Below are 27,820 nucleotides of genomic sequence, written 5' to 3' on the forward strand. Positions count from 1 at the left end.
TTTAAGCATAATTTATTAATTTCAAGCAATTGCCACTTCCCAACATGCTCCACCCACATTACAACTTTACACATTCTGTAGAAGATCCCTCTATCTCCAGCAGTATCACAGACTGGTCTGCCTTCTGTGTATGGATCAATATACACATAAAGGTTCTTCAGAGGTTTAATGCCACTTACCCTATGTATGGAGATAAAGTATTATTAAAAATGTTTTAAAGGAATCATTATCTTCTATTAAAAACTCTTAAATGGTAATTAATTCTTAAACAACAGCAGTATACACCAAGGTAATAAAACACATTCTAACTCCACAGGGCTGGAATTTTGCTTTTCTGAATGCTTGGCAAACTGAGTATGTTAAAGGTGAAGCTCCTTGTCACCAGGAGGGAGAAGGAAACAGAAATCAGCATAGTGGATTTAGCCCAACTTTCTCTATGTAGGACCTCTGGTGAGATACGAATTAGGTCTTTGTGTACAGGAGGGAAAGGTAAATTATCCTCCTCTGAGCAGCTGAGAAACAGTTCACTGGTGCACAGCTGTCCTGCTTGCACCACAACCACAGAAATCCAGCTGACTGAACTGCCTCTGCTCCTCTCAGAGACCTCAGGCTGCTGGCACAGCATCCCTTAACAGTGCCAAAGTCCTCAATTCCAGAGGTTTTTAAGCCAGAGCTAAAGATTTTCTATTGTTGCTGACAATAAGTATCACTTGGATAGGGGACTGAAATCCACTTGTTTTGAATAACCTCTGCCAGCTACTCTCTGTATCAACAATTAAGTTTGACAGAACTAAAATGAATAATGAACCTACTAAAATAAACAAAAACCCACATAATCTGCTTAAATATTCACTTGTTAGCACACATTTTAACCAAGTATATTGGCCAATTTTATTCCTAAATATCACAGATTTTGTACTGATCATTCTATCATTTTAAGAAAACCACATTTAAAGGGTAATGCTTATTTACCTACATTTAATCACAATTAAAAAAAAAACCCTCTTCAATTAGAAATGAAACAATCTGTAACAAATTTCAATACAGCAAGTACATTCCAGGAATTATCAGTACTGCAGCAGAGTTAATCAATTCTAAATTGAAATGCTGGAAACTAAAAGATTAAGACAGAACAAGATGAAGAGTGTTTTTCATATCTTTTATAGGACAGAAACCTTTGTTCATGTCTTCTGGTAGCCATCATCTTCTTTTGAGCTGCACCTACAACACAAAGAACAAGTAAACGAGCAACTTTATGCTTCTCCAGAATAGCTTATAACAGTTCTGTAGGCATTAAGGGGCATCTTTTCTACTGCTTTGTTTCTGTACCACCAACTCATTTCACTGTTCTATATTCCTATTTTAAGGATAAAGTACAAAGCAACAGAAAGAACAAGCTATCACTAATCTGTGCAGAAGTGCCCTCAGAAGTGCTGCCTATGCTGTAAAAGTGCAAGTTATACTTTCTGTATTTATAAACTACCAAGCAACTGGTGTTTCACTAAATGTGAAAGCTTTTTAAATTTCCTGTATGAAAAAGATACCTTAATATGTGGAAATAAGGAGAGATTGTTTTTATTGGGAATTTTACAATATAAATTGAGAAGAGACAGGCTGAAGGTTCCAAATAGGCAAACAAAACCACCCATCTCCTGTTTGTTTTCGTGGTTAGTTCACTACATCTCCTCGGTGGGGGATTCCCCACCAGCAGAATGACCTGCTCTGTGGCATTTTTCCATTCCTGAGTGCACCAAGAGTGCAGGATTGTTGCCATTATGTACCTAGATGGATACAAAAGTCCTTCTTAGTTCAAACTGTTATAAAGTGCGTGAAACCAGTGGGGTTTTCACAGCTTGTCAGACTATATTAATAAAAAATGAAAAGAGGAACTCCTTAACATTGTCAAAGAGAACATTCAAACTGCAGTATGGACCTGAAAAGGCTGATTCTGTTTTCCTCACCCTGTACAACCAACTCAATTGTCTCAAGCTTTTTTAACTCGTTGCTAAATGTTTATCTACACATGCTGTCAGAAATAACCTTGTTAGGAAGCTGAAGTTGGTGTCTCAGCAAATCAGACCCATGGAGTAGGCGTTGAGTGGCCTGTGACTCGCTTTCCTTTTTTCTCTTTCAGCACCATCAAAAGGAAAAGTGAGAAAAACAGCACAAACATTAGTTAAAGCCTGAATTTAATCCCATGTCCTACAGGAATAATTTCATTACAATGAAAGCAGACAGACAGTATCTGTAGGGTTTTTTGCTTTGCTTTTGTTTAAGCAGTGATAATTATATATCCAATTAATATAGCCTATAGCTCTCCCAAAGATCATAACATTTAATGATCCCTTTAATTAAATGATTAATAGGAAATGCAGGGGTGGGTCTTACGAATTACCTGATTTACCATCACTGAAGACAGATTCTTTTAAAAATGGCTACAAATGCCTTGTTCACAAAAGACTTTATTATCTAATGATGCATACTGAAAACATACAGAAATCTGCATGGTCCACTTTACATGCAGCAGAACAATCTTCACTTTACAATAAGTAAGTGTCAACTGTTTTATGCAAGAGACAACACTTTAAAGTCACATTTCTTAAAGAAAAGCTTCATTTACAAAAGAAATAAAAGGTAAAGAAGCAATTACCGCTTTTAAAAAGCAGCTGCTTTGTTCAAGAGTGGAAGGTTTATGCCTGTATTGAAAGACAACATGATCACAAATAATGAAAACAATGAACAAATGAAACACTTTTAGCATAAAGCAGTACACTTTCAAAATGACATACAAATAGTTAAAAATTTCATTATGTTGTCTATCTATCCTTTAGATATAAGGTCTTTCGAATGAGATCCCAACATATGTAATTACTAAATGAAAACTCTTCTGTAAGTATTGGTTCTATGTCATAGTGAACTGTATTTAACAAAATGTATACAAAGTCTATAGCAAGTTGATTAAAAAATTAAAGTAATAAGAAACAGTACACTGAAGGCGCTCTATCCATCAAGTGCGCTCTCTCCACGTTTTAAATGTGATGAACAGAACAGAAGTTGTAACTATGCCACGGTTGCAATGCCAGAAAATAAAACAAGATCACTTATCAAACATGCAGGGAATTCTGCCACAACGCTATTGTCTCTCATTTGTCAGTTGTTCCAGTAAAATAACAGCTTAAACACCGGTGATGTTGATGGGTTAGCTTACCTTCAGTGTACTGAAAGTTGTACACAACCTGCTTTAAAAGGAGACCATCCCTGCGGGCAGGCTCACGAAGGAACAGACCCCCTTCGGCACTGACTACACCAAGGGCATGCTGCTGTGGCCTGCACACACACACCTAGGAAAACGTGAATATAAACAGCATTTATGCTGGCCATTTTGTAAAGACAAAAATGAAGCCAAGTCTGCTAAAAACAAATCAACCACCCAGTATTACTGCTCTCTTTTTTTTCTTTCTTTTTTTTTTTTATAACAGATGCTTTTTTCTTTTTATAATATATACGAACTGCAACCATATACATTAGCATTGTACTTTTGTGCAGTCTTGGCAATTAAAACAGTTCTACAGTGAAAATTTTCACATAAGACACAAAACAGAATTACTCTAACATTTCTAAAAGAAATATCAGCCTTGATGTTAATTCAAATGTATTTCTTCCTCAACTTTGCAGGGGAAATAGTTATGTTTATATACATTAATAACTGCTGTGAAATTTCTTCAGTCTTTGTATCTTAATTACTCAAACCCTTTGAACTTCTTCATCTGGCTTAAATTTTTTCCTGGATGAAGGCGTGCTGCAGAGCCTGGTTGATGCTAATCCTTTTAGCTGGGTCCAGCATTAGAATCTGGTCCAACAAGTCCTTTAGCTGGTGCACTTTTTTACGCTGGTCCTCAGGGAGTCGTTGGCACCCAATCAAGTCCGCTAATAGGTCCTTGGTTGGATTAATGGTGCTCATAACAGTAACTTTCTCCTAAAACACAGAAACGGCAATCTTGTAGAGCAGAATTAAGGCACAAACCCCTCATCCCTCCCTTTCAGAGCTGCAGCAGCAGCTTTTCTGCAGGGTTGTCTCGTATCTGAACAGCAACACAAAGACACCACATGGCCTCACAAATCCTCATGTGGGCAGAGAAAGAGTGGAAAGAACACGGTCAGGGTGTGTGCTGGGCCACCCACAGCAGTGCACACATGAGCCCAACACCCCATGGCAAGTCCCTGTACTGACCACTAGTTCTGTGATTCCTCTTAGTATAATCTGCTAAAATGATACCCAAATTAACAGTGATCTCATACAACACAAGCACATCACAGTGAAGCTGGACATCCTTCTATAAAACAAAGGCAGAATTTCTTTCACTAGTAATTTAAGTGAAGAATAAACCATGTGTATCTACCAGATTAAACTTAGACTTCTTTTAACTGTGTTCCTACACAATACAAAAAAAAAATCTCTTTTGCCATTTTATAACTATATAATCTGTCCATACTGCTGCAAAAGGACATCCTAATAGTGAATAAAGTCTTATTGTCATTAAGATGTCAAGGCATGTTTGAAAGACCATAATAGTGTAAGAAAGCTTGGAAAAAAGTAGTTGGTTAGTCGACACATTGAGTAAGACTTACCCTTTCCGTCACTTTATCTACTTCTATATACATAAAGTTGAGATTTTGATCAAAGTGCTGATCTTTGAACACACCTTTTCGAATCATCTGGAAAACGAGGAAGAGACAAGAGTTTCAGGCAAGTTCTCTGTGTTTTACACACTTCACAATTAGCATCAATTCAGCTAACATTGCAACATGAATAATTTAATACTAATGAAAAATATATCAAAAGGACAGGAAGAAATATCTAGATTGAATAAAAATGTACAGTTCAAACCAACTGAAAAAGGACACAGTATCTTCCATTGACTTACGTCTTTTTTTTCAGGTCACTGCTTAGAAGGTTTCTGCTTTCACTTTATACTTAGTCTATGAAAAAGAAGCTGTATATACTTTCACTTCATAAGATTTTTAAATCAATATCAATTACACAGTCAGAGCAACATCTGGTATTTATTTACTTACTGTTACGAGAAGAGGCATAACATAAGAAACTGAATTCCAAGAGAAAAAAGAATGCATGTTCTACAGCTCATTATAGCAGTTTCAGATATTAATTAAAATAATATACTTATTTTTCTTACCTTGTTTGGCATCTTTCCTTTGAGATCCATGGCAAGTTTCAACATGTGATTATTGGTTTTGCCAGGAAACAGTATTTTTCCTGTATAAAGCTCATACAATGTGCAGCCTACAGACCACATATCTATACCATAGTCATACATTTTTCCTATAACTGAAATAGAGCAAGAACAGTTAATTCCATAAAGGCAGCCTTTGATATAATATTACAAAAGCAGACAGATGAAAAAATTGTCATTTGTAAACTAGATTGGTGCTGTTGTCTTAGAAATAGTTACCATAAAAGAAGGGTGCAAAATTTTAAAGTATCCCTATTTTAGAAAGGGAGGTTCTCACTTAACACCAAACTAATCAGCATTAAGTCAGCAAAAACCTCAAGATGTCAGAACACCTATAAATTAAAATGTAACTGTAACCCCACCAGAATGACTCCTCCCTGTCCTCACTGAGCTCACCACTAACATTTCATGAAGACACACAAGTGCTTTCAAAGTCTGAATTTTTGACTGCCATCACATTTCCAGAGTCATGTTTTGCTAAGACCAGAGAGCAAATTCATGTCAAATTCTCATCTGCTATGTGATGCATACAGAGAATCCAAAATGTACTTACTGATTTCTGGAGCTCGGTAAAATCTACTAACTAGGTAAGGTGTGATGTCATTATCTGCCACATGTGAAGCTGATCCAAAATCACAAAGTTTTAGTATTGTTTTAGACTCGTTCACCTGCAAATCAAACATAAATATCCATTGGCACTATCTGTGGACAGAATCGACAACAGCACTGCCAAAGTCAGAGACAAGAACAACATTCAGCCTTAAGCTGGAAGTTCCTTCCTCTCTGTATTGTAATAAAATTGTAAAACTTTCTCAAACTGAAACTGACAGTTAATGCCTCTCAGATCCTACAAAATACAAAACAAAGTCAGTTTCATGTACTTTTTTCCCCATACCAAAACATCCTTGGTGGACCCAATTTCATTCCAGATACTGAAATTTTATCAGTTTAGACTTGTATCTCTACTATCCAGAGTACCACTCATAAAGGGGAATATTATTCACATATCCCATGCTTACATAGTAAATTTACTGCTGTGATGATAATAAGAGAACACTTTAGAAAAATTAAAATCTGATTTTGTCAAGTTTTTCTTGACCTCCAAGAAAACCAAAGGAAACCTGTTGGATTTCTCTGACGTAGCTCTCACGCCCCAGGAGAAAGAGGCTCTAAGGACCTTTCCTCATTAACTCACTCACATAAACAAAATCTTCATCCTGGCTCAAATAACCTACTTCCATTTTGCAGATACCAAGAACATTTTTCAACTATTGATGGAAAAATTCCAGATAGTTCTCCTAAGAAAAGACACTGCCTTACTTGGGAAAATCTGCTTTCTGTAAAGATACAAGTGGATTTGTGTTCATTTGAGAAAAATTTTATTTAGATGTTTTATTATATTTCCTGCTTACTATTTATATCTGATATCATTTTATATCAAAGTGTAAACCCTTAATATTTCCAGTAAATTTTGACTTGACCTAAACTAATGGAACAATATTAATTTCAAATACATCATTTTACACTATAGACAGTACAAAATAAGTTTCAATTATTTCTTACTTACCAAAATATTGTCTGGTTTAATATCTGCATGGAGGATGTTGCATCTTTTGAGGAGTTTCAAAGCCAGGAACAGCTGCTGGCTGTAGGAACGCACAGCTTTAATGTGGAGCCCGACATCCTTCCCGTACTTCTTCAACACCTCTCGCAAATTCATACTGTTAAGGGAAAGGGAAAGGAAGAATAGAAAGGATCTTAAGAAATAAAAACAAAGTGAGTCTTCTAAATTGTAAGAAAAACTTGAACAAACCAGTTAGCTTTAAATACTTTTTGAGAAAAAGCAGCATTCAACTTAACATAGTACAGCAAGGAAAGAAAGGCTGGTCACTCATCCATCCTATACTGGGTAAGTCCTTACTTACTACACTGAATTTGCTTGGTTCAGAGCACATTTTTAATCTATTTTAATTAGAGAGAAATTTTTTGCACATGAAAAGCATTTTCTTAACAACTGTGAAGCCTCTGTACTCATATTCTTCAGAAATAAAAAAAAGGCAAGCAAAAGATAAAAAGTTGAGATTTTCTGGATGACTTAAACAGCAGATAAATAGACTGTAATTCCAGGACAAAACCATAATTATATATACATAATACAAGTGTGTTTTAAAGAGATAGCGAAGCACAAAAAATAATTTGTCATATGGCTTATTAATGGAAATACCATCGTAATTTCCTAAAATTTGAATTGTTTCAGCATATAACTTTCTTCACCCCAAATATGGCAAAAATTAAAAATGGCAAAAAAAACTCAGGATAAGAACAGCTGATGTCTCTAAGCAGGAACAGGGACTCAGACAATTAATGCATCTGAATCTACCATAAAACAGTGCCTACAACTGACCTGTCAAAAGAGCTTAGGGTAATTAAACAGAAAGTGAACATGCAAAGAATCCACTGTAGCAATTTTATTCCTTGGACTGTTTATATGTTCACAGCAATGCCTTAAGGAAATCAGAAATAGTTCAGTAGCCCGTGGATTTGGGCCTCCAGATAGTTTTTGTGTTTGTTCCAAAATTCCTTGCATTCTTGAATCTTGGCAATAGTACAAGCTGTTAAAACAACAGCCAAACCCAGAAAGGTGAAGAACACTCAGTAGCAGTTTACCTTTTACAGAGAAGCCCAAACATTTGTCATCTTACCTGAGTGGCTCAAATACCAGACAGAGATGCTGTTTGTGGTAGAAATGCCTGAACAACCGTAGACAATGAAACTTGTCATCAGGATCAGCATCATTGAGCTTCTTCAAAAATTCCAGTTCTTTTAGGCCTGTTTTTTGCCTGAAAACAGAGAAATGTGATTATAAACCAACATCAGATAAATAATATATTTTTAAATCTAGACATTCATTTATGTTGTTATAATTACCCAGGAACGAGAAGTGTCTTGTCATTACTTAATGTACTTTGTCTTAAAAAACCCAAAATCACAACAGTGGTTTGCTGTCAGTAAGTTTATTTAATTCTTTGATCTTCACTGGACCTTTGTAACCTACTTACCCTTTCCTCCTCACACCCAGTTGTATGTAAAGCTAAAACTGGATTTCGTCCTGTAATATAACACTTAAACTTCAAATAGCACTCATTTGAGAAGTTTACTTTTAAAAAAAAAGTACTTAACCACATTATTAAAAGATTTAAGGTGAGTTGACTAAAGAGTCAATTACACACCCAAGCTTGTTACCTATAAAGATACCAAACTAAAATAGCTTATCACCCCCTTTTCTTTTTAAAACTTTTCTAGACACTTATCTGCATAACTAAAAACAATCCAGTTATACACACAATAAGAAAACTCAAAACTTCCCAAGGTAAAATGCATGGAAAAGATTTTCATTTAAGTTGGCTTCAACAGAAGAGGACACAATAAATAGCTGATAAAATACTGCAGCAGATACTGAAAACTAATATGGTAGACAAGTCCTCAAATAATATAGTTTAATAGATCTCACTTGTTAATGTTCACTTGATCTGAAAGACCTCTTTTTTTTTATTTCAACAGTGAGAGTGTCATACCTTTTCATGTATGTTAGATACATGCAAACACATAGAGAGTATACAAAAACAATTAATGTATGAAGGTCTTTTTGTAAGTTGCAGATGATTGATTGGGATCTGCCAAGTATGATTTGGTTCATCAAAAAAAAGAAGTTTTTAACAGTCCATGCCTCCCATCTCAAAAAGTTTGGTCTGGGCAGGTCTCATAATTAATTGTAACTGTTTCTTGCTATCAGCGTTCTCTGCAGTTTTGCAAATGAGACAGTGCCTGATGAAAATGCCAGTACCCTTCTTCCCCTGATAGCTGTAAAGAAGTGTGGATAACAGCACTCAACGCTTGCCATTATCTGTCTCATATCAGCAGAATCACAGAATCGATTGGGTTGGAAAAGACCTCCGAGATCATCAAGTCCAACCCTTGGGCCAACTCCAGTCCCTTTACCAGATCATGGCACTCAGTGCCACGGCCAATCACAGTTTAAAAACCTCCAGGCATGGGGAATGCACCACCTGTCTGGGCAGGCCATTCCAATGTCTGATGACTCTCTCTGGAAACAATTTTTTTCTGATCTCCAACTTCAATTTCCCCTGGCAGAGCTTGAGCCCGTGCCCCCTTGTCCTATTGCTGAGTGCCTGCGAGAAGAGACCAACCCCCACCTGGCCAGAACTTCCCTTCAGGTAGTTCTAGACAGTGCTGAGGTCACCTCTGAGCCTCCTCTTCTCCAGGCTAAACACCTCCAGCTCCCTCAGCCTCTCTCCACAGCACTTGTGCTCCAGTCCCTTCACCAGCCTTGTTGCTCTTCTCTGGCCCCACTCCAGCCCCTCAATCTCTTTCCTGAACTGAGGGGCCCAGAACTGAACACAACACTCAAGGTGTGGCAGGAATCACAGCTGTGATCTGCTACTTCACTTGAAACAAAGGGAGATGCAAATCACATCATGAAAAGCTTCCACCTGCTACATATGCTTTGTTATTACCAGCCCAAGCCATTACTTACATAAGTTCATTGTTCCTGATGATTTTAACAGCAACCTCCTGGTTGGCCCTGGCCATGTCCCTGGCGCGCACCACGTTGCTGAACACGCCCTGCCCGGTGTACCCGTACACGTTGTAACGCTTATCCAGAACTTCACCGATGTTAACACCTGAGGATAACACCAAGCAATGGCACGTTAGGAGTGATGTATGTGATGGAACTTTTCATGAAAAATAAGCCATTCTCTAGAATTACAAAAAAACGGGATAAATGGCAAAATCCTTTAATTCTGTGGTGTACAATCACCAAGCTTTGTAGAAAGTGGGTGGAGTGTTATCGGTTTGGCTTAGTAGGCCTAAATTTAAGCTTTAGATTTCAGGGTAGGCCTGGGACTGTTGGCTGACTTGAGCCTTCTTCTAGCCAAGAGTATTTCATACCATATTCCAGTATCATCTCAAAGGGTAAGAGCCAGTGTGGGAGTGGCCTGGTCAGTTGCTTCAAACTGTGGTCCCAGGAGGACACACTGTGCTGTCCCAGCAAGACAGGAGGGACGGGAGGCCCAGGCCCAGAGCACCAGCTCACCATCATGTTATCTTAGGGAAGTAATATGTCTGTCCTTAATCCTTCTCTCTGCTTAAGTCTGTCTCTGGGGAATTGAGTTCTCTGGAATGATTTGTAGTTAAAGTAGTGGGATTTGTGTTCACTGGGGAGTGGGAAGTTATTTCTTGTTATTTTAACTTGTGTAAGTGTGTATTATATTGGAGTTCGCTTTTAATTTTCTCTTTTCTGTATATATATGTATAGTTAAAGTTTAAATCTGTTTCCAGTTCTTTTCCTTTCTCCCTTTTCTCAGCTCTAACATTCTGTGTTGGGCAGTTGGCATTTTGCCAGCTCAACCCAAGACAGGTACAAATGGTGATTGTGTAAGTCTGGAGTCCTTTCATAACTGAGGTTAAAACCTGCACACTCATTTCACCCATTACATTTCACCCTGGAGAATGCTCTGTGATACAGCCACATTAAAATAACATTTCAGTACTTTTACATGAAGATTTTGTCCATTCTATCTGTCCATCCTCATTCCATCTGTCCTTGCTGATCAACAAAAATAACTCACGGTAATAGCCTTCGGCATCAGTCCAGTTATCCCTGAGATTGGGGTTTTCCTTGAAGTCTTTTCCAAACCCAGCAGCCCTTAGACGAGCACTCTGAAAGAAAAAGGAAAGGAACAGCTTTGCTTGTGTGCTCTGCGTTTTTCCTCCATGTTTACTTACCAAAGCCCTTTTCCCCCACTGACACTGTTCCTCTCCACAATACAAACATGCTTATCTTACAGGAGAATGAAACAACAGAGAACTATTTACCCAGTGTCTAAAGACTGATGCAAGGAAAGAGGCTGAGATCAACCAGTAGAATTATTACTAAACATAAACGGGCAAATTTTCAATTAATACCCATGAGGATTTTATACTGATCATGTTAGAATGTGCATTTTGTACCATCTAAGTAAGACTTCTTATTCACAGTATGATTATAGGAAAAAAAATTTAGCAATTTGCAAGGAAAATGCTTAAAGCCTTGAGTTTCTGTTCACTCAATGGCACTTGTTTCATACTATTTTACATACAACCATAACATTACTACAATTGCTGTTGACACCTCCTAACAGACTCAGCAATGTTTTATCACAAATTCAAAACTATGAGTAGCAAAGAATATTTTCAATTGAGTAACAGTTTTTGGAAGAGGGAACTACTTATTTACAAGACATATAAATCCTCACTTGTAACATTTGAATTTTTAAAAATGCACCCTCACACAGGGACTATCCTTCAAGCAGTTACCTTTTCCAGGCCAAAGGGATACCAGTGTTACCACAGTGACACCATGGCAGCCTTTTGTCATGAGGACATTTGTTTTAATTAAAAGATTGTATCTGCCAGAAACCAAAACTAACTGGAGGATTTCTAAATTAAGAAGAAAGATCTTGTCTTGACTTATTTCTTAGTGTTGTGCATCAGCAACAATGCAAGAGGATTTACAGAGAATGGCACATAAAGTCTCAAAACCAGTCACTGGACTGCCAACATTTCCAGATCACTTCAGCACATTCAGAGAAAAGCCAATGGAATAGTGCAAAAGTAAAACCAGGAAATGGATCTCTTCATCCAAGAAAACCTCACCTAACAAACAACCAGACTGCTCCAACATAGCATAAGTATCCAATTAAAATCTTTTATGCATTTTTTAATTAACCATACATGAACCTCTGAAAACAGAACATTGCAACATGGTGACATTAAAACAAAGCTTAACTTATAAACAGGTTCATGTTTTTACCATATGCCATTATAGGTCCAACCCAAACAGCAAGTGAATTCCCCAATTGCTTTCTCTGGTAAAACTCACACTAATTTCAGCAGGTTTTATTTCACTGAAATACTAATTAAGAACCACTTTGTCTGCCTTGGCTGATAAAGATTCAGCACATACAATCCACTTAACAGCACATGGTTTTACAGATCAAAGTTCTCACAATCCTCAAGTGACAATGACCAACAAAACAGGCAGAAAAGTTCATACATTTCATCTCCAAGAATTACCTACATCAAAGTATGCAGCGAACATGTCATCTGATTCTGTGAACATATCAGGAGCTAGCAGCTTCTTCTGAGATGAACCTTAAAATGAAATTTAGATTACTCAGCATGAAAAAGATCTCAAATCATAACTTTGTTGCCAGTATAATTTGGCACTTGGTATCTTTACAACATAGTCTAAGATCAGTATGTTGGCAAACAGGTACCTCCAATGTTTCTAGCAAATACCATTTCACATATTTCACATTCTACAATATAAAACTCAGACTAGTTTAGTTCTTCAAAGCACTCAAAAGATTTTTATCTTCATGAAAAAATGTATGTATAATACCTTTCAAGTAATTCACACAGCAGAAAGAAAAAAAATTATATATGTACATGATCCCTACAAATAATGATTATATTTATGTAAAAAAAGAAGCATTAAATGACCGTGAATATACATAAAAAAGCACAGTTATGTTTTCAACATACAAGTTCAGGCCTTTCTGCTAATCCCATGGTATTTTACTGAAAACCAAAGCTGTAAAGCCTAGAGGTTGTTTGTTTGGAAAATATTTTCTCCTACCCTGCCAAAAAGAACCTGGTGTGTGGCTTTTTGTCAAATACAATGTTTACTATCCTGTTAAGAGAAACAATTTTAATGTAGGCAAGATTATCCCTTTCTCACCTTTTAATAATCTTTAAATCCCAAAGACATTTACTTGGTTGACAAGATAAAAGCAAAGAAATATAAATTAAGCATATGTTAGCACCAGCAAGCAAACTTCAAAGTGTTTCATAACACACATTATGGCAGCAGCCCCTTCATGAGCACAGTAAATCACAGGCCCTGCCTGCAGGGAATTAATCAATGCAGAAAAATGAACAGTTCAGCTCAGAGGCTTCAGGGTCTCCTGATGCACACAGCCAACCACTTCCACACAAAATAACCAGACTGAAATCTGACAGCACCAAAAAAATCATCCATGCTGCTAATGTCACCTTACACTTGTGGGGAGACAGGTTACCTCATTGTCTTGAACTTCCTCAAATTTTCTTTTTACTTCCAGTTACTCGCACTTGCACTGGGCTACAATGAGCTATTAACTAGTTTCTTAGCAACTTACTATTCTGGCCTTGTATGAGGTCAAGATAGAAAAAAAAATATCTCCTGCAAAGAAAAATTTCACTGATTTCAGTTATTGTTACAGCCACGTCCAACCCAGAATCCTCCCAGAAAAACTCCCAGACTTGAGTGTAACTCATGTGTTTTAAAAACCCTTTTCCTGAAGGGAAGTTCTAGCCAGGTGGGTGTTGGTCTCTCCTCCCAGGCACTCAGCAATAGGACAAGGGGGCACAGGCTCAAGCTCTGCCAGGGCAAATTTAAGTTGGAGATCAGAAAAAAATTCTTTCCAGAGAGAGTAATCAGGCATTGGAATGGGCTGCCTGGAGAGGGGGTGGATTCCCCATGCCTGGAAGTTTTTAAAGTGAGATTGGCCGTGGCACTGAGTGGCATGATCTGATAAAAGGACTGGAGTTGGCCCAAGGGTTGGACTTGATGATCTCAGAGGTCTTTTCCAACCCAATCAATTCTATGATTCTATGTGCCTATGTGAAAAATGTCCATGCAGTTGTATTTTCATACTCTTTAGTACACAAAATTAGAGAGCAGGACATGCTTTGACAAAAAAGGAAAAATGTATTGCATGTTACACATAAGAAGACTAAGTCTAAACTTGTGGTATGCAAATAAAGTGCACAGGACAGTTCTTTTCATCGATGTTGGAGGAAAACAATCTGAAAACACAGTGCTCAAGAACACCAGGACAAACTACAGAGCAGTTACCCCAGTCTCAGAGAGACACAGTTGTGTTACTCTGAAGAGAAGAATCCACTAGAAGACAGTGTATTCAGTCCCCAAGGATCATGTGGCTCACAACATGAAATAAAACACAACTGTCCAACTCCATCCGCCTGAGGGGCTGGACAGGTTCCACAGCCCTTGTTAAATAGGGCTGTTGCAATTAAAATATGAAGAGACTCTGATAATTTAAACTAGCTCATGTATGACCACACAGCAATTAGACACACCTTTGACTACTTGGAAGATGTTCAGTAATCCACTTCCAAAAGACAAAAAATGTAGCAGATTGTCAATACTATGCAGTGCACTGGGAGATGCTCCACATTCCCTTTGCTGCTGCTGGCACAAGGCAAGTTGTGTATCAAGATCTATTTGATTTCAATATTGCTGTACAATAGACTAATGTGCAGGGAGGAAGAGAAGGAAAGAGCCATTTCAGCAATTAGTTGTGCTGCTAAAATGGACTTACTAGCAATGACCCTCAAAAGCATTAATAATTCTACATGACTAGAGACCCACCTACATTTTTCTGACACAGTGGCTTTGACCAAAAAAAGGGAGAAAAGGAGCATAATTTCCAGCCCACACCAAAAAAAAAAGACTAGGGCTACATTATGCTTCCAAGAAAACAAAGAGAAATTTCAAAGGGTGATTCTTAACTATAAAGACAAATGTTGGTATTTGCTCTTCCAAATGCGCAGCAAAAAATTGTTAGAAATATAGAGAACATGTTCCACTTATATTATCCTTCCTAATGAGGAAGATGTATTTTAATCTTATATTGTTAGTACCATAATATTTGTGAAAATATCCGCAGATTCCATCCAAAATGTCAACCTACTTCTAAGACTGGAAGCATCTAAGGAAACCAAGCACATGCCTGAGCTTTAATAAACTGCATTAGGCAGATTTCAGAATCTTACCGTTGTTCTGTTCAACTGTCATGAGGTTGTGCTTGGCTTTTACTGACGCCTCAAACGTGTCCACGTTTTCCCGCTCGTATTCCTTCACATCCGCAGCGACTCTTTCCAGGATGTCGTCAGGGGAGTTGGAGCGGCTCCGTGTGCTGCTCTGAGGACTGCTCGGCTCAGATGGGACAGATATATTACTGTCTTCTGTCTGGCCTTTGTATTTCTAGAAAGAAATTTCATTTTGAATCTCACCATCACAGCTTATCACATTTTAAACATTTTCATACCCACCCTTTCAATGGTTTGTGCTCAACCTTAATCTTTGGTTTCATAATCACCTGCATCTCTAAAGACAAGATTATCTGCAGAATGGGATACAGATCCTGAAAATTCATTCTTTCACAATGCACCACAGCCCAGACTGTAAGACTGGAAAATTAATGTGTATATTTTAGGTCTTTATATCTCTGTAAAAAGCAATTATTGAAGATTAACTATTTGGTTATGCAGAACAAACTGTCAGCAGCAACAGATTTATTACTAAGCCATTCCGGCACTCAAATGTTGAAAGAGTCTCTGTAGAAAAATGATTTTATATCTTACATTCTAGAATCTCTCCCATTTTTATTAGTGTTATGATACAGAAAAGTATTCTTGAGATTCAGGTTTTTGATAGTTCAAACAACATCTTTACAATTTTTTTTAGCCTTAAGTAGTAATTATAAAAATCTCACTTTTATCTCAAAAGTTAAAAATCAAGTTGAATAAATGCTACTCGGTTATCAAAGTTAAACTATTCAGTAATACAAGCAGAGGTTTTCCATTTAGGGAATGAAGCTCTGGAATTTGCTTCCTGCATGCACCAACACCAGGTATAGCCAGTCTTTAATAAGACTTGACATGGTTTTGCTCAGTCATAGTTCTGAAGGATTTCACAATGGGCTTTGCATAAATCAAGTCAAGAACAGTATTTTTAGTGCTACTTAAAATAAGCAGTACATTAAAACCACTGGCTTTGGACCTAATACTAAATAAATACACTCCAGCATTTTGCTTGCTATGTTCTAATTGCCAAATTCCACCTTTGGAAAGAGACACCTGCCTTGTGCTGCACAATTACAACCCCTTTGGCCACAGCTCCCTGTCAGGGTCTCCATCACACGTTACACCTGTGATTGCTGCTCCCTTCTTACCTGCAATAAAGAGTTCATGGGAACTCACCTGTGCAACTAAATGTATTATCTACTCTAAGGGAGGAACCCACGTCAGTGGCTTAATGAAACTGTTAAACTGACAGGGACAACTTCTACCAGAAAAGAACTGAGCAGTTAGGTTAACTGATATATAACTTAATGCCATACTGGCATTATTATATCAATGATATAGCTAAGAAGAAACTATACAGATGGAGACAACTGAATACTTTTAACATGACCTAGGATTGTCAGAGATGTTCAACTGTAGCAAAAAAATTACTCAGAGAAGAACAACTTCAGTCTTAAAAGCAATGCTGTTGCAAGACAAGTGTAAAGTTTAACAGAGACTAACATTTACAATGAATTAACTGGAAAAATACAGCAATAGTAATTGCTATTTTAAGATAGCAATGGGCTAAGAGCCTTCCTTCATCCCAACATTCTACACTAAAATAATAAAATTAGTGTCTGTAACTATACCTGAACAATTGCTTGCCGCTGTAATCTCCTTTGTCTTATCTCTGCTTCTTCATCCTCTTCTTCCAAATCAAAGTCTTCAAGACTATAAAAACATGATTATTTTTTATATAACCTCATAAACAAGAGATTATCTACTGAATTTTACCAAACACAGTTCTTTGGCACAGAAAGCACAGACTATACTGAACAACAGTAGTTGAACTGACTCAGAAATCTATGGTGTACCAAATCCCAGTGTGTATATTTACATTTCCTTACAGAGACAACTTATCTCTGGTATCACACTGGGACATTCTGTATTTAATCTTTAATTGCAAACAATTAACAGTAGCCTTTCAAAAGAAAACAAAAAAAAAAACCTTGTTCATTTTCACTGCAGCATCATTCTTCTTTAATAATTTCATTAAGAACGCAGTCTTGAGCAATTAAGTACGTAGGTATTTATCAAATATAAATACAATTTGCAGAAAGCAATGAATCCTTTCAGCTACTACAGTTTTCCCTCAAGCAGTAAGCTCTAGTAATCAGACCAAAAGTTTTCACAAGATACTGATCAAGTTGAATTTAAAAACCTAACAATACATCATCCCCTCAGGTCTGTCCACTGGCCAACAGGCCTTGATATTTTCTGCATATTCCAGAGTTTTTCAGATCATCCAACAGTAATTTGACAAGACCACAAGTACTAAAACATGATTAAGGATTTAGCTGAGAATTCAAAAACTACACCATGAAGATAAATGTTAGTTCATTCTCAGTATCAGTGGAATTGTAGCTTTTAAAAAATCAGTGCAAGTTAGAAATTAATTCTTACTTTTCGTCTGATGAAGACTCCTGTTCAGCTTTCATACCCTCAGAGAGACTACCTTTAAATTTGTCTTCTTTAACTTTGCTTCTGCTCCTACGTCTGTGGCCACCACGTGACCTGGACCTCCTTCGAAGGCGAGATCTGCTTCTCCGGCCTCTATCCCTGTGGATAACAAGAGGGATTTGGATCTTGGGGTTTTTGGTTTGGGTTTTTTGAAGACAAGAAGGCAAATCTATTCATAAAACATAAAGGTACATAATGACTCCAAGTAATAAAACAACTTAATTCACAGAGGTCAAAATGAATTCAACTGTGCTAGGACACATAAACATAGACAAAAAAAAAAAAAGCAGTCTTTTTACAAGTAAGAAAGCAATCCTTACTCTTCTAGTATGTGTGTGTATGTATATATTTATATATATATATATATTTATGTGTATGTATCTCCATCTATCTATGCATCTATCTACCCATCCATCTACCTATCCATCCATCCATCCATTCACCCACCCACCCACCCATCCATCTCTACCAGACTTCACGAACGAAGATTTGGGAAGGGCTCTCCCCACGTGCCCTTCCAGCCTGCGCAGTGGATTTTTTAGGTGAGGCACAGCGTGTACAGAGCTGGCCCCACCATTTAAGTCTCAAGGTCCATCTGCCACGGCCGAGCGAGCTTGGACAGTGACAGTGAAGTCCTCAGGACTGTCACAGCACCCGGTACTAACCGGGGCTGAACCTGCTGAGCATCCCAGATCTGACGGAATGGGATGGCAGGGAGGCTTGAACTGCCAGGGGATGGTCCCCACTGAGACTCCAACTCAGGTCCTTGGGATTCAGAGTCCAGAGTGCTCTCCTTTATACCACAGGACCACCCCACTCTTCTAGTAACACTTTCAAAAAGACACTGGAGAATACAGGGCTGTCCTTACCTCCTCCGAGGAGATCTGCTCCGCCTCCGAGGGGATCGGCTCCGGCGCAGGGGGGTCCGAGATCTCCTCCGGATGGGGGACCGAGACCTCCTTCTGGACGGGGACCACCTGCTGGGTGGGCTGACATCCTTTGATCTCTCACGTCTAGACAAAATATCATCTCTGGTCCGAGTTCTTAAAACAGAGGAAGAGAGTGGTAGTAAAAATGAGGAGCAAGCTGAAAACAAAAATATCACAGTTTCCCCTAAAAAACTCACTTGGAAAGTCTCACTGCAGGTGAGGGATCACCAGATGGGATTCTGAGGGAGGGATGGGTAAGTACAGCCCAAAGCTGGCTGCCCTTCCCATGTGTTTGTCCCCACACTGGGAATTGTGTGCCCACACACAGGAATAGCTCAGGACAAGCCTGAAAGCAGCTTGTTAATTACTACCATGAACCTAAGACAGGTTTTGAAACAAAGCTTGTGTTTAGATCTTACATAAATAGTGCCCTGTTTTCAGCTTTATCAGAAACAGTATTTAAACAGCACATAAACCCCCAAACCTTATTATTGAAAATTATTTCAGCATTTTTACAACATTGTATGGAAATTTACAATCAGGATCATGCAGATTCCCAGTAGTCACATTAAATTTATTTCAATTTTGGCACTGGAACTGCATGGCTGCAACATTTCACACATTCCAATACAGCAGATGAAAACTAGAATTCTTAATTAACAAGTAAACTAAACCTTCTCAAATTAAAAGATAATTCATGCTTGATACTCTATATTATTAAAAATTTGTTCATTCTTGTCTATACAGATTCACAATTATTCAAGAAAAAAATCCTTGATGGGACAAAATTAAAAAGCTTAACAGTTACACTGCAAGACATCAATAAAAAAATTGGAAAGAATGTAAGTTAAAAATATTTAACAACTACTCTAATGAGGCTGCACCAGAAGTTCTTGGAAAATAGTTCCACACTACTTCAAAGAAAATGTTGCTGCTCTACTTATTTTTTCCCACTCATTGCTGTTTGATTTTTTTCTAATCAAACTGAACAACTTAACACAGGTGTTAAATCTCATTCCTGAACAAAATACCTTGTTTTGATGAAAGATTAATTACACTCATTCTGTAATTGTTTTTGTTTGATTTGAGACTTCTATACCAGCTTCCTTTACCTTGGCTAAATACAATGATCAGACACACAGAACTGATGCAAAATAGTAAACAGTGGGGCAGGAGGAAAATTTATGCACATGCAGAGTATTGGCAGTTTCTACTAGAAATTACTGTACTCAAGTGCTGGAAATAGGCTGAAACCTTTATCCCAATTAATTTGTATTATGTTCTTGTGAACAATATTACAAAAAGTCACAGGATGAACTGAGTTCCAGGTTTCCTGGATAATGAAGTGGTTGTACTGCCAAACCCCAGTCAAAGTACCTTACAAAAAATAAACCAGGGATCACAGGGATGAGATAAAAAGCAGAAGATGATTAAGAATTCATAGTAACATCATATAATGAGTAACTTCAGTCAAAGATCTAAGACATGTCTTACATGATTAGAACACCAGAAACAAACTTGAAAAATGAAATTACTGGGATTTTTTTGACAAAACTGCTCATGAAAGCTCATGAAATTCTCTGGCAGTTGGAGTAATTACAGGTAGTTAAAACCCTAACATAGTTGGAATTAGTTCAGATGTCCCACAAAGAAACATTCCTGCTGATCTGAAAACACTTCCAACAGAGAATATTTCCTAACAGTCCCCCACTCACAGGCTGCTCACCACGGAGCTACAGGATTTGACTGCACAGTTCTAGACACATGAACCACTTGAAATAAGTGTCTAGACGACCAATTCGAACTGGCTGCAATGCAAACTGCCATGGAAAATGAAAGATGCAAAACATTACAGAAGAAAAATCAAATGCTATGCCAAAAAACCTCAGTGGCTGTGCTGATACATTCCTGATTCTCCAGAAAGCACCAGAGAAACTGCTGGCATTTACAATACTTGGTGGACCTGATTAACACCTCTGGGGCCATTCTCCAAAGCATCTGGAGATACCCCAGACCTGAAACCAGAGTAACCTTCAGTGATTCAGGCTGAAAGACACACATTTTTTTGGTGCTTATTTACTGAGCTCCATCTTTGTAGTTCTAATTCCAGTTTTAAATTTATACCTCTTTGTTCTTAATTCTCAGACTGGGTGAAGCTAAACCCCATGACAGAAAGTTTTAAACTACTCATTATGCAATGCTGAACTTTTCTCCCTCTTGAACTTACAGCTAATGAATTAACTTCCAAATATGCACATACTTACACTGTTCTCTTCCTGGAAACTTCCCATCCAGGGATTATTGGCTTTCAGAGCAATTTGAAGGTGACTGCTTTCTTAGGCTTGTCTTAAAAAAAATGCCAAGACTAAACCAATACATTAAATACATTTCTATTCTTCACCTTTCACAGAATTATAGAATGGATTGAGTTGGAAAAGACCTCCGAGATCATCAAGTCCAACCCTTGGTCCAACTCCAGTCCCTTTACCAGATCACGGCACTCAGTGCCACGGCCAATCTCAGTTTAAAAACCTCCAGGGATGGGGAATCCACCCCCTCTCTGGGCAGCCCATTCCAATGCCTGATGACTCTCTCTGGAAACAATTTTTTTCTGATCTCCAACCTAAATTTCCCCTGGCAGAGCTTGAGCCCATCGTGCCCCCTTGTCCTATTGCTGAGTGCCTGGGAGAAGAGACCAACCCCCACCTGGCCAGAACTTCCCTTCAAGGAGTTCTAGACAGTGCTGAGGTCACCTCTGAGCCTTCCCTTCTCCAGGCTAAACACCCCCAGCTCCCTCAGCCTCTCCCCACAGCACTTGTGCTCCAGTCCCTTCTCCAGCCTTGTTGCTCTTCTCTGGACCCACTCCAGTTCCTCAATATCTTTCCTGAACTGAGGGGCCCAGAACTGAACACAACACTCAAGGTGTGGCCTCACCAACACAGAGTGCAGGGGAAGGGTCAGTGCCCTGGGCCTGCTGGCCACGCTATTTTTGATCCAGGACAGGATCCCATTGGATGCTTTAAATGTCTGCCAAATATGTTAATTATATAAAATAGTCCAATAACAAAGCAACACCACCATCCCTTTAGCAAATGAAAAATACACAATATTTTTAAAAAAAAAACAAAGTCTGTGAGAGGGACATCTTGATATAAAAGATTTGCTTACGTTCCTGCAGGCTGACTCTCTGTTAGGGTTTTCAGGGGGAAATAAGAGTTAACTACCCACTTTCAGCCAACAGGGATATGTAACAGCGGAGAGGACTCTCACTCTACAGAAATTTCTGAAAGCAACTATTAACAAAGAAACAAAACAGAAGCCAAATTCTGAATTTAACCAAGTGCTAGAAAGGAGAACATTGAGTTACAAAACATGTTCCCAGTAATGGTGTGAGCAATAAATAACTTAGCACTTTAACAACCACAAGTTCAATGTGAATGTCTGACAGCTTGGAGTATTTTTTAAAAAAGCTGAGCATATACAGAGTAAGCTCATGCTATAATGCACAATCTGATCACAATTTTTAACAGCAATTTTCAGAATGAAACAAGGACACAAATATTGATCTAGAAGACATTTCACTCTCTAATGCATTTTTGCAATGGTCCATGACATCTTTAAGTTACCTGGGAGAAGAAAGACGCCTCCTTTCTGATTCTCTTCTCTTCCTTTCTGCTGATCTGCTCCTCACTCTTCTGACGGGAGAGCGGGTTCGAGAGGGGGACCTGCTCTGTTTGGATCTACGGTCGTTGAAGAGGGGGGATCTGCTTCTCCTGGACTTTTCCCGGGGTTTGGGAGATAAGCTCCTTCCTTTCGGGCTACGCCCAGGTCGCCTCGGGGACCTGTTTTCTTTCCCTGAAGAAGCATCTTTAGAAGGAGATTTAATTGGCTTTTTTTCTTTGTCAGTCTCTGATCTCCTCGGTTTTCTATCTTTGGACCGTGATCTTCTATCTTTGGATTTGCTTCTTAGTTCTGTGGGAGATTTGGATTTTCTGCCACGATCTCTGCTTTTGTTTTCATTTACAACTGGAGACTTCCTGCGATCTCTTGATTTACTTTTATCATCAGCCTTATTTCTGTCCTCTGGAGATTTAGACTTTCTGTTTTTCTCCTGAGATCTCCTCTTAAGCATTGGAGACCTGGATTTCCTCGTCTGATCTTGAGACTTACTTCTCTTATGTGGGCTTTTGGATTTCCTCCTTTCTTTGGACTTGCTTCTAGTGGTCTTCTCTTTAACTCCATCAACTCCTGCCTTGCTTTTCTTTTTGTCAGACCTGTGCCTAGTCCTTTCTTTTGATTCACTCTTACTTGCTTTCTTGGAACTAGTTTTATTGTCCACAGGTTCTAATTTCCCCTTAGTGTTTGACTTTGCTGTCGGTCTTGTCCCATTTCGTGCTTTTTCATTAATCTCCCCCTCTTCTTCAGATCCTGATTCATAACCTTGTAATATTAATCCCATCCCAGACTGGACTTTTCCTTCCATTAATTCATTTTCAAGTTCAGCTTTCAATAATGCTCTTTGTTTTTCCAAGTCTTCCAGAGGAGCTAAAAAATCAATTTTAGTTCTTTTAGTAGCTGGCCCATCTTCCTTGTCAGAGGCATCAGCCATCTCTTTCCATTTATGTTTCTTATGTTTGTGTCTGTGTTTATGTTTTTTGTCCTTATCTTCTTCTGAAGAATGTTTATGTTTCTTGTGTTTACTTCGGTGTTTGTGTTTCTTTTTTTTGTGTCTGCTGTGCTTGTTCTGAGGTTGTTCTGCCTCCGATACTTCCCCATTTTCTTCATTTACACTTTTCTCAGACGCCTCAGCATCCTCAGCTCTGAAAAAAAACAAAATAAAAGATCAATACCATCAACTTGCTCCAGTCCTTCATCTCATGTTACATTGACAGCCTTTTTTATTATAGAAACTAAACTAACATTTAGTCACTTACCTTTGGCAGAGTTACAAACATACAACTACTTTAAGCTGTAACAGCAGTTACACTTCCTCGTGGACAGTTACTGGGGCACAACAGAACAAGAGGGAAGGAAGATGCAAAAAATGCCCTGACAAAACAAGCTGTGTGGGTGGAATCAGTGCTGACATATCTGTTAATAACACACAACAGTGCTGCATATTGATGCATCTTGTCAGGTTATCATTATCTATCTCACCTGTTGTTCCACTCTGATGCCCAACCCAAGCTATGCCTTTCAGAACTATTTTTGAGTGGCAGAAAACAGTTGTGCTCCAAAAATCACAATTTATTTCAAGGGATGGTGCTGCCCACCTAATGAAACCTTCTTGCAAAGTCTCACTCAGAGCTCACCGACTCCTTTAACTGCAGCTTCTTTCTCTAAGTGTACACACCTCTTAGAAGATCAGAACTCTTCTCATGCATTTATACTATTGATGCACTACAAGGCACAGGATGAATTATGGAAGGATAATTTCAGACTATACAGCAGACCAGCAGCTTTGGAAAAATGTGGAAATCTTTAAACCTGTAAAATGGCACTGAGTGAAACACCTGAATAGAAGCCTAAGGTAGGTAATTAAAAAAAACCCATATGCAGTGATTCTGCTAGAAAGAATAGCTTGAATTAACTACAATTTCTTCAAATAGTAACTTCAAAGATTATAAAATGTTACACATTCCATTATATTATCTTCCATAGACAGTGGAATGGGATTAATTATAGGATTTTTTACACTGTTTAGTAAGTACCTCCTGGTCTCCTTCAGAACACCAATTAAGCTCCTGCCTGTGACAAGCACATTTCCTTCTGAAATCTGTTGCCAAATATCACAGAGCCAGAGCTCACCTTTCTACAAACTCCGCCCACCGAAACCACAGTTTTGGAATTAACACTCCAATAACTTGCACAAAGCCCCTTCTGTATCCCAAGCCTCACCATTGAAAAGAAATCCCCTGCACATCACAATCAGGAGCAGGGGGCAAACATGCCCAGAAATGCAGAAATTATCTTCTGAACTCTACTGTTTTCATGTGCCAGTTGTTTCTGAAGAATATAATCAATGATCTGGTAGAATAAGTGTGTCAGGAATTCTCTAAGCCAGGTCTAAAGGAAGGCACTTCACTACTAATTAGGTTAGGACCTTCCTAATTAAGGACAGGCTCTTCAAACAGTGCAGGTACTGACTCTTCCCTGCTCGTGTTAATGCACATTCCAGTACTAGTAAATAATACACTTTTCTGCAACACAAACTAAAAATATTTGCTAAAACCATTAACACTCAAAATGAGAAAGTTCCTAAGGGACTGTCTGAGTTAAAAATATGCAATATTCACAGACTTCAGTCAGAATGCTGCCTGCCTTTTCTTTTACATCTTCACCACTATTTCTGCTGACTCAAGGTATACAGAAAGGTGTTTTTCTTAATTGCTTCCTCTCCACACCATTATGATAAGAGAATATCAGAACAAAAGAGGAAAAACTGCCTTAAAAACAACTTAACTTTATGTTGTGTTTGGCACAAAACAGTAACAAAAAAAGAAGGAAAAAGTATTAAATGCAGAACTTCTCCCACCTGGATTTACAGTCCTGAGCAATTATGTCTGAGACATAAGTTGGTTAAAGGGCACAGAAAAGTCACAAGGAGAGTTTTAAGGGAGCTGTGAGTCTTTCAGGATTTCTTTTGGTTGGATACAGGATGCTGTAGCAGAGTCTTCCTTCTCTTAACAGCAAAAAGTGACACCAAATCTTTAAGGAAGTTATTTTGTTATTGCATATATTTTAAAGTTATGTAACAGCCTCATCCTAAATTCTGGAAAAGCAAACTGGCAGCAGAGGAGCCAGAGGAGATACATCATCCCAGCAGCTTCTCAGGCCATCACAGACTGCCCAAACAATGGCCAGCTCTCTCTGTAACTCAACAATAAAATTACTACTAAGGTCATTAATATGCATGAAATAGTTCAGATATTCTTCATGTACAGGAAAATGTTTATTTCAAGTAATTTCATCAAAACATGGAATTGATTTAAATGCTTCAGAGATGTATTGACATGGATGAGAAACCTTTGAAGAAGATTTTGGAGGGTGATGAGGCAGTTTGGTATCTACATCTTTGGGCACTAATGGCTTTAAATAGAGACAAATTGTGACTTGATCTTGTTATAGCTCTACTTTTCCCTACTTTTGAATCCAAGAAGAAGAATGATAGCAAGTTCATAAGGATTGGCAATGCGATTTCACCCATATTTTCCTACATACAGGGTTCCTATCACCTTCTATTTTATCAGTTAACTTTCTCTATACAATACTAACCACCCTTCTTCACGTGCTCATGTGTTTTACATGGTTCACACGCACACCCGCCCTATTTCCTCATCCGTTTTCTACTCCCACGATTAACAATAAAATCAAAACTTTTTAAGGCAGAAACAAAACACATAAAGCAGTTTATATAGCTAAAATATTTAGTGATCAAGAGGAGCGATAGAGTAATCACGGGGATGTTAACTCTGGGCAAAAATTCCAGAAGATCGAGCTCCTGGACCAACCCCAAACCCCAGGGCACTGAGCGGGGCGCCAGGAACACGCACTCCCAGCGAGGCGCTCTTCGCTTCCCCACGGGAGCCGGGAGTTGCCAGTCATTTCGAGGGCTGGAAGGAGGGGCTGGCGGCAACAAATCGCTGGCTGCTTCCAGCAGCACAGGCACTCTCCGTACGGCGAGAGCGGCGGGGCCCGGGGGGAGGAAGGGAAGGAGGGCGGCGGGGCGGCAGCGGCTCGGGGTCCCGGGACAGACTGGGCCAGGCCGGGCCAGGCCGTGCAGGGAGGGGGGCGATGGAGCGGCAGGATGGGTGTGGGGCATCCCGGGGATCCGGGCTCGGGGTGCCCGGGCGGGTAGCGGCCTCGCAGCCACGCGGAGGAGGCGCAGCCCCGCCTCGTTCCGCTGTCCCACGTCGGCGGCGAACCCGGCGGGACGGGGCGGGAAGGGACACGCGGGACTCCCGCGCCCGCCTTCCCTTCCTTTCCCTTTCCGTCCCTTCCCTTCGTTTCCTTTCCCTTTCCTTTTCTTCCCTTCCTTTCCCTTCTTTTCCTTTCCCTTCCCTCCCCTTGCCTCCACACGCTCCCCGAGTGGCCTTCCCGCACCCACGGCCCAAGCAGCGCCCTCGGCCCCGCTGGGGCCGCCTCGCCGCGAGGCCGGCGGCTCCCACAGCACCCGCTCTGCCCCGGAGCGGCCGCCTTCCCGCACCACCCTCCTCCTCCTCCCTCCTCGCCGCTTCCACCCGGCCCCTTCCCACCCCCCAGCCGCTCCCCTGCCCTCTCCCGCGGCCCGCGCCCGTCCCTTACTCGGGCGGTCGCTGCTCGGGCTCGGCCGCGGCGGCCATTTTGAACTTCCGAACTCCTTCGCTGCTGCCGCCGCCGGGAGGGGAGGGGGGGCCGGAAGTGAACCCCGCGCGGGGCCGCGAGAGCGGCGCAGGCCCCGCCCCCTGCCCGGGCTGAGGGAGCGGGAACGGGCGCGGGAGCGGGACTGGGATGGGGACAGAGACGGACAGGGACAGGGACAAGGAGCGGGACAGGGAGAGGGAGAGAGACAGGGAGAGGGGACAGGGATGGGGACAGAGACGGACAGGGACAGGGACAAGGACAAGGAGCGGGACAGGGACAGGGATAGGGACAGGGAAAGGGACAGGGAGCGGGACAGGGACAAGGAGCGGGACAGGGAGAGGGACAGAGAAAGGGAGCGGGGACAGGGATGGGGACCGAGACAGCGACAGGGACAGAGACAGGGAGTGGGAGCGGGACAGCGACAGCACAGGACAGGGATGGGGACGGGGACAGGGACAGGGAGCGGGATGGGGACAGGGTAAGGGACAGGGACTGGGATGGCAGCGGGACAGGGACAGCGACAGGCCGGGATGGCACAGGGACAGGGATGGGAGCGGGAGCGGTTCAGGGACGGGGTCGGGGAGCGGGACATGGACAGGGAGCGTGATAGGGACAGGGATGGGAGCGGGAGCGGGACGGAGACAGGCAGCGGGAGCAGGGATGGGAGCGGGACAGCGACAGGGACCGGGACGGAGACGGAGCAGGAGTGGGACAGGGACAGGCCGGGATGGGAGCGGGACAGGGACCGGGATCGGGATGGGAGTGGGATAGGAACAGGGAGCGGGAGCGGGGCAGGGATAGGGACCGGGAGCGGGACAGGGACAGGCCGGGATGGGAGTGGGACAGAAACACGGACAG

The 27,820-nt window shown here is 40.2% G+C and overlaps 1 protein-coding gene across 5 annotated transcripts; it reads right to left on the bottom strand.

Annotated features, from left to right (window-relative positions):
• On the bottom strand, positions 1-27,002 carry PRP4K (pre-mRNA processing factor kinase PRP4K). Of its 5 annotated transcripts, none has more exons than XR_011697662.1 (18): positions 26,924-27,002; positions 22,246-23,439; positions 18,560-18,733; positions 17,634-17,789; positions 16,820-16,901; positions 15,156-15,366; positions 12,394-12,467; positions 10,904-10,994; positions 9,808-9,955; positions 7,955-8,092; positions 6,820-6,973; positions 5,806-5,920; positions 5,196-5,347; positions 4,630-4,716; positions 3,209-3,976; positions 2,651-2,696; positions 2,041-2,127; positions 1-1,221 (listed from the first exon to the last, which is right to left on the bottom strand). XR_011697662.1 is itself a non-coding variant. In XM_071553324.1 (15 exons), exons 1-15 carry the CDS (start codon positions 26,959-26,961, stop codon positions 3,773-3,775), a joined length of 3,018 nt encoding a protein of 1,005 aa, XP_071409425.1. In that variant the 5' UTR covers positions 26,962-27,002; the 3' UTR covers positions 2,445-3,772. The 5 variants fall into 5 exon arrangements, 1 of the variants encoding a protein (XP_071409425.1); XR_011697661.1 differs by having other exon boundaries at positions 1-180; positions 1,176-1,221; positions 2,651-3,976; XR_011697660.1 differs by having other exon boundaries at positions 2,651-3,976.
• Positions 27,003-27,820: the final 818 nt, after the last annotated feature.

This window comes from Pithys albifrons, chromosome 4 (assembly GCF_047495875.1).
Source record: "Pithys albifrons albifrons isolate INPA30051 chromosome 4, PitAlb_v1, whole genome shotgun sequence".
Classification (NCBI taxonomy): Eukaryota; Metazoa; Chordata; class Aves; order Passeriformes; family Thamnophilidae; genus Pithys; species Pithys albifrons.

Bases quoted from the DNA above. Each gene is read 5' to 3' on its own strand.
- PRP4K (XM_071553324.1), bottom strand. From the start codon at position 26,961: ATGGCCGCCGCGGCCGAGCCCGAGCAGCGACCGCCCGA. The intron at 10,995-12,393 runs GTAGGTAATTCT...TTTTTCTTTCAG, and splicing joins TGTTCGCTGCATACTTTGAT to AGTGCTCGTCTAAGGGCTGC. The intron at 5,921-6,819 runs GTAAGTAAGAAA...TTTGATTTGCAG, and splicing joins TTAAACCAGACAATATTTTG to GTGAACGAGTCTAAAACAAT.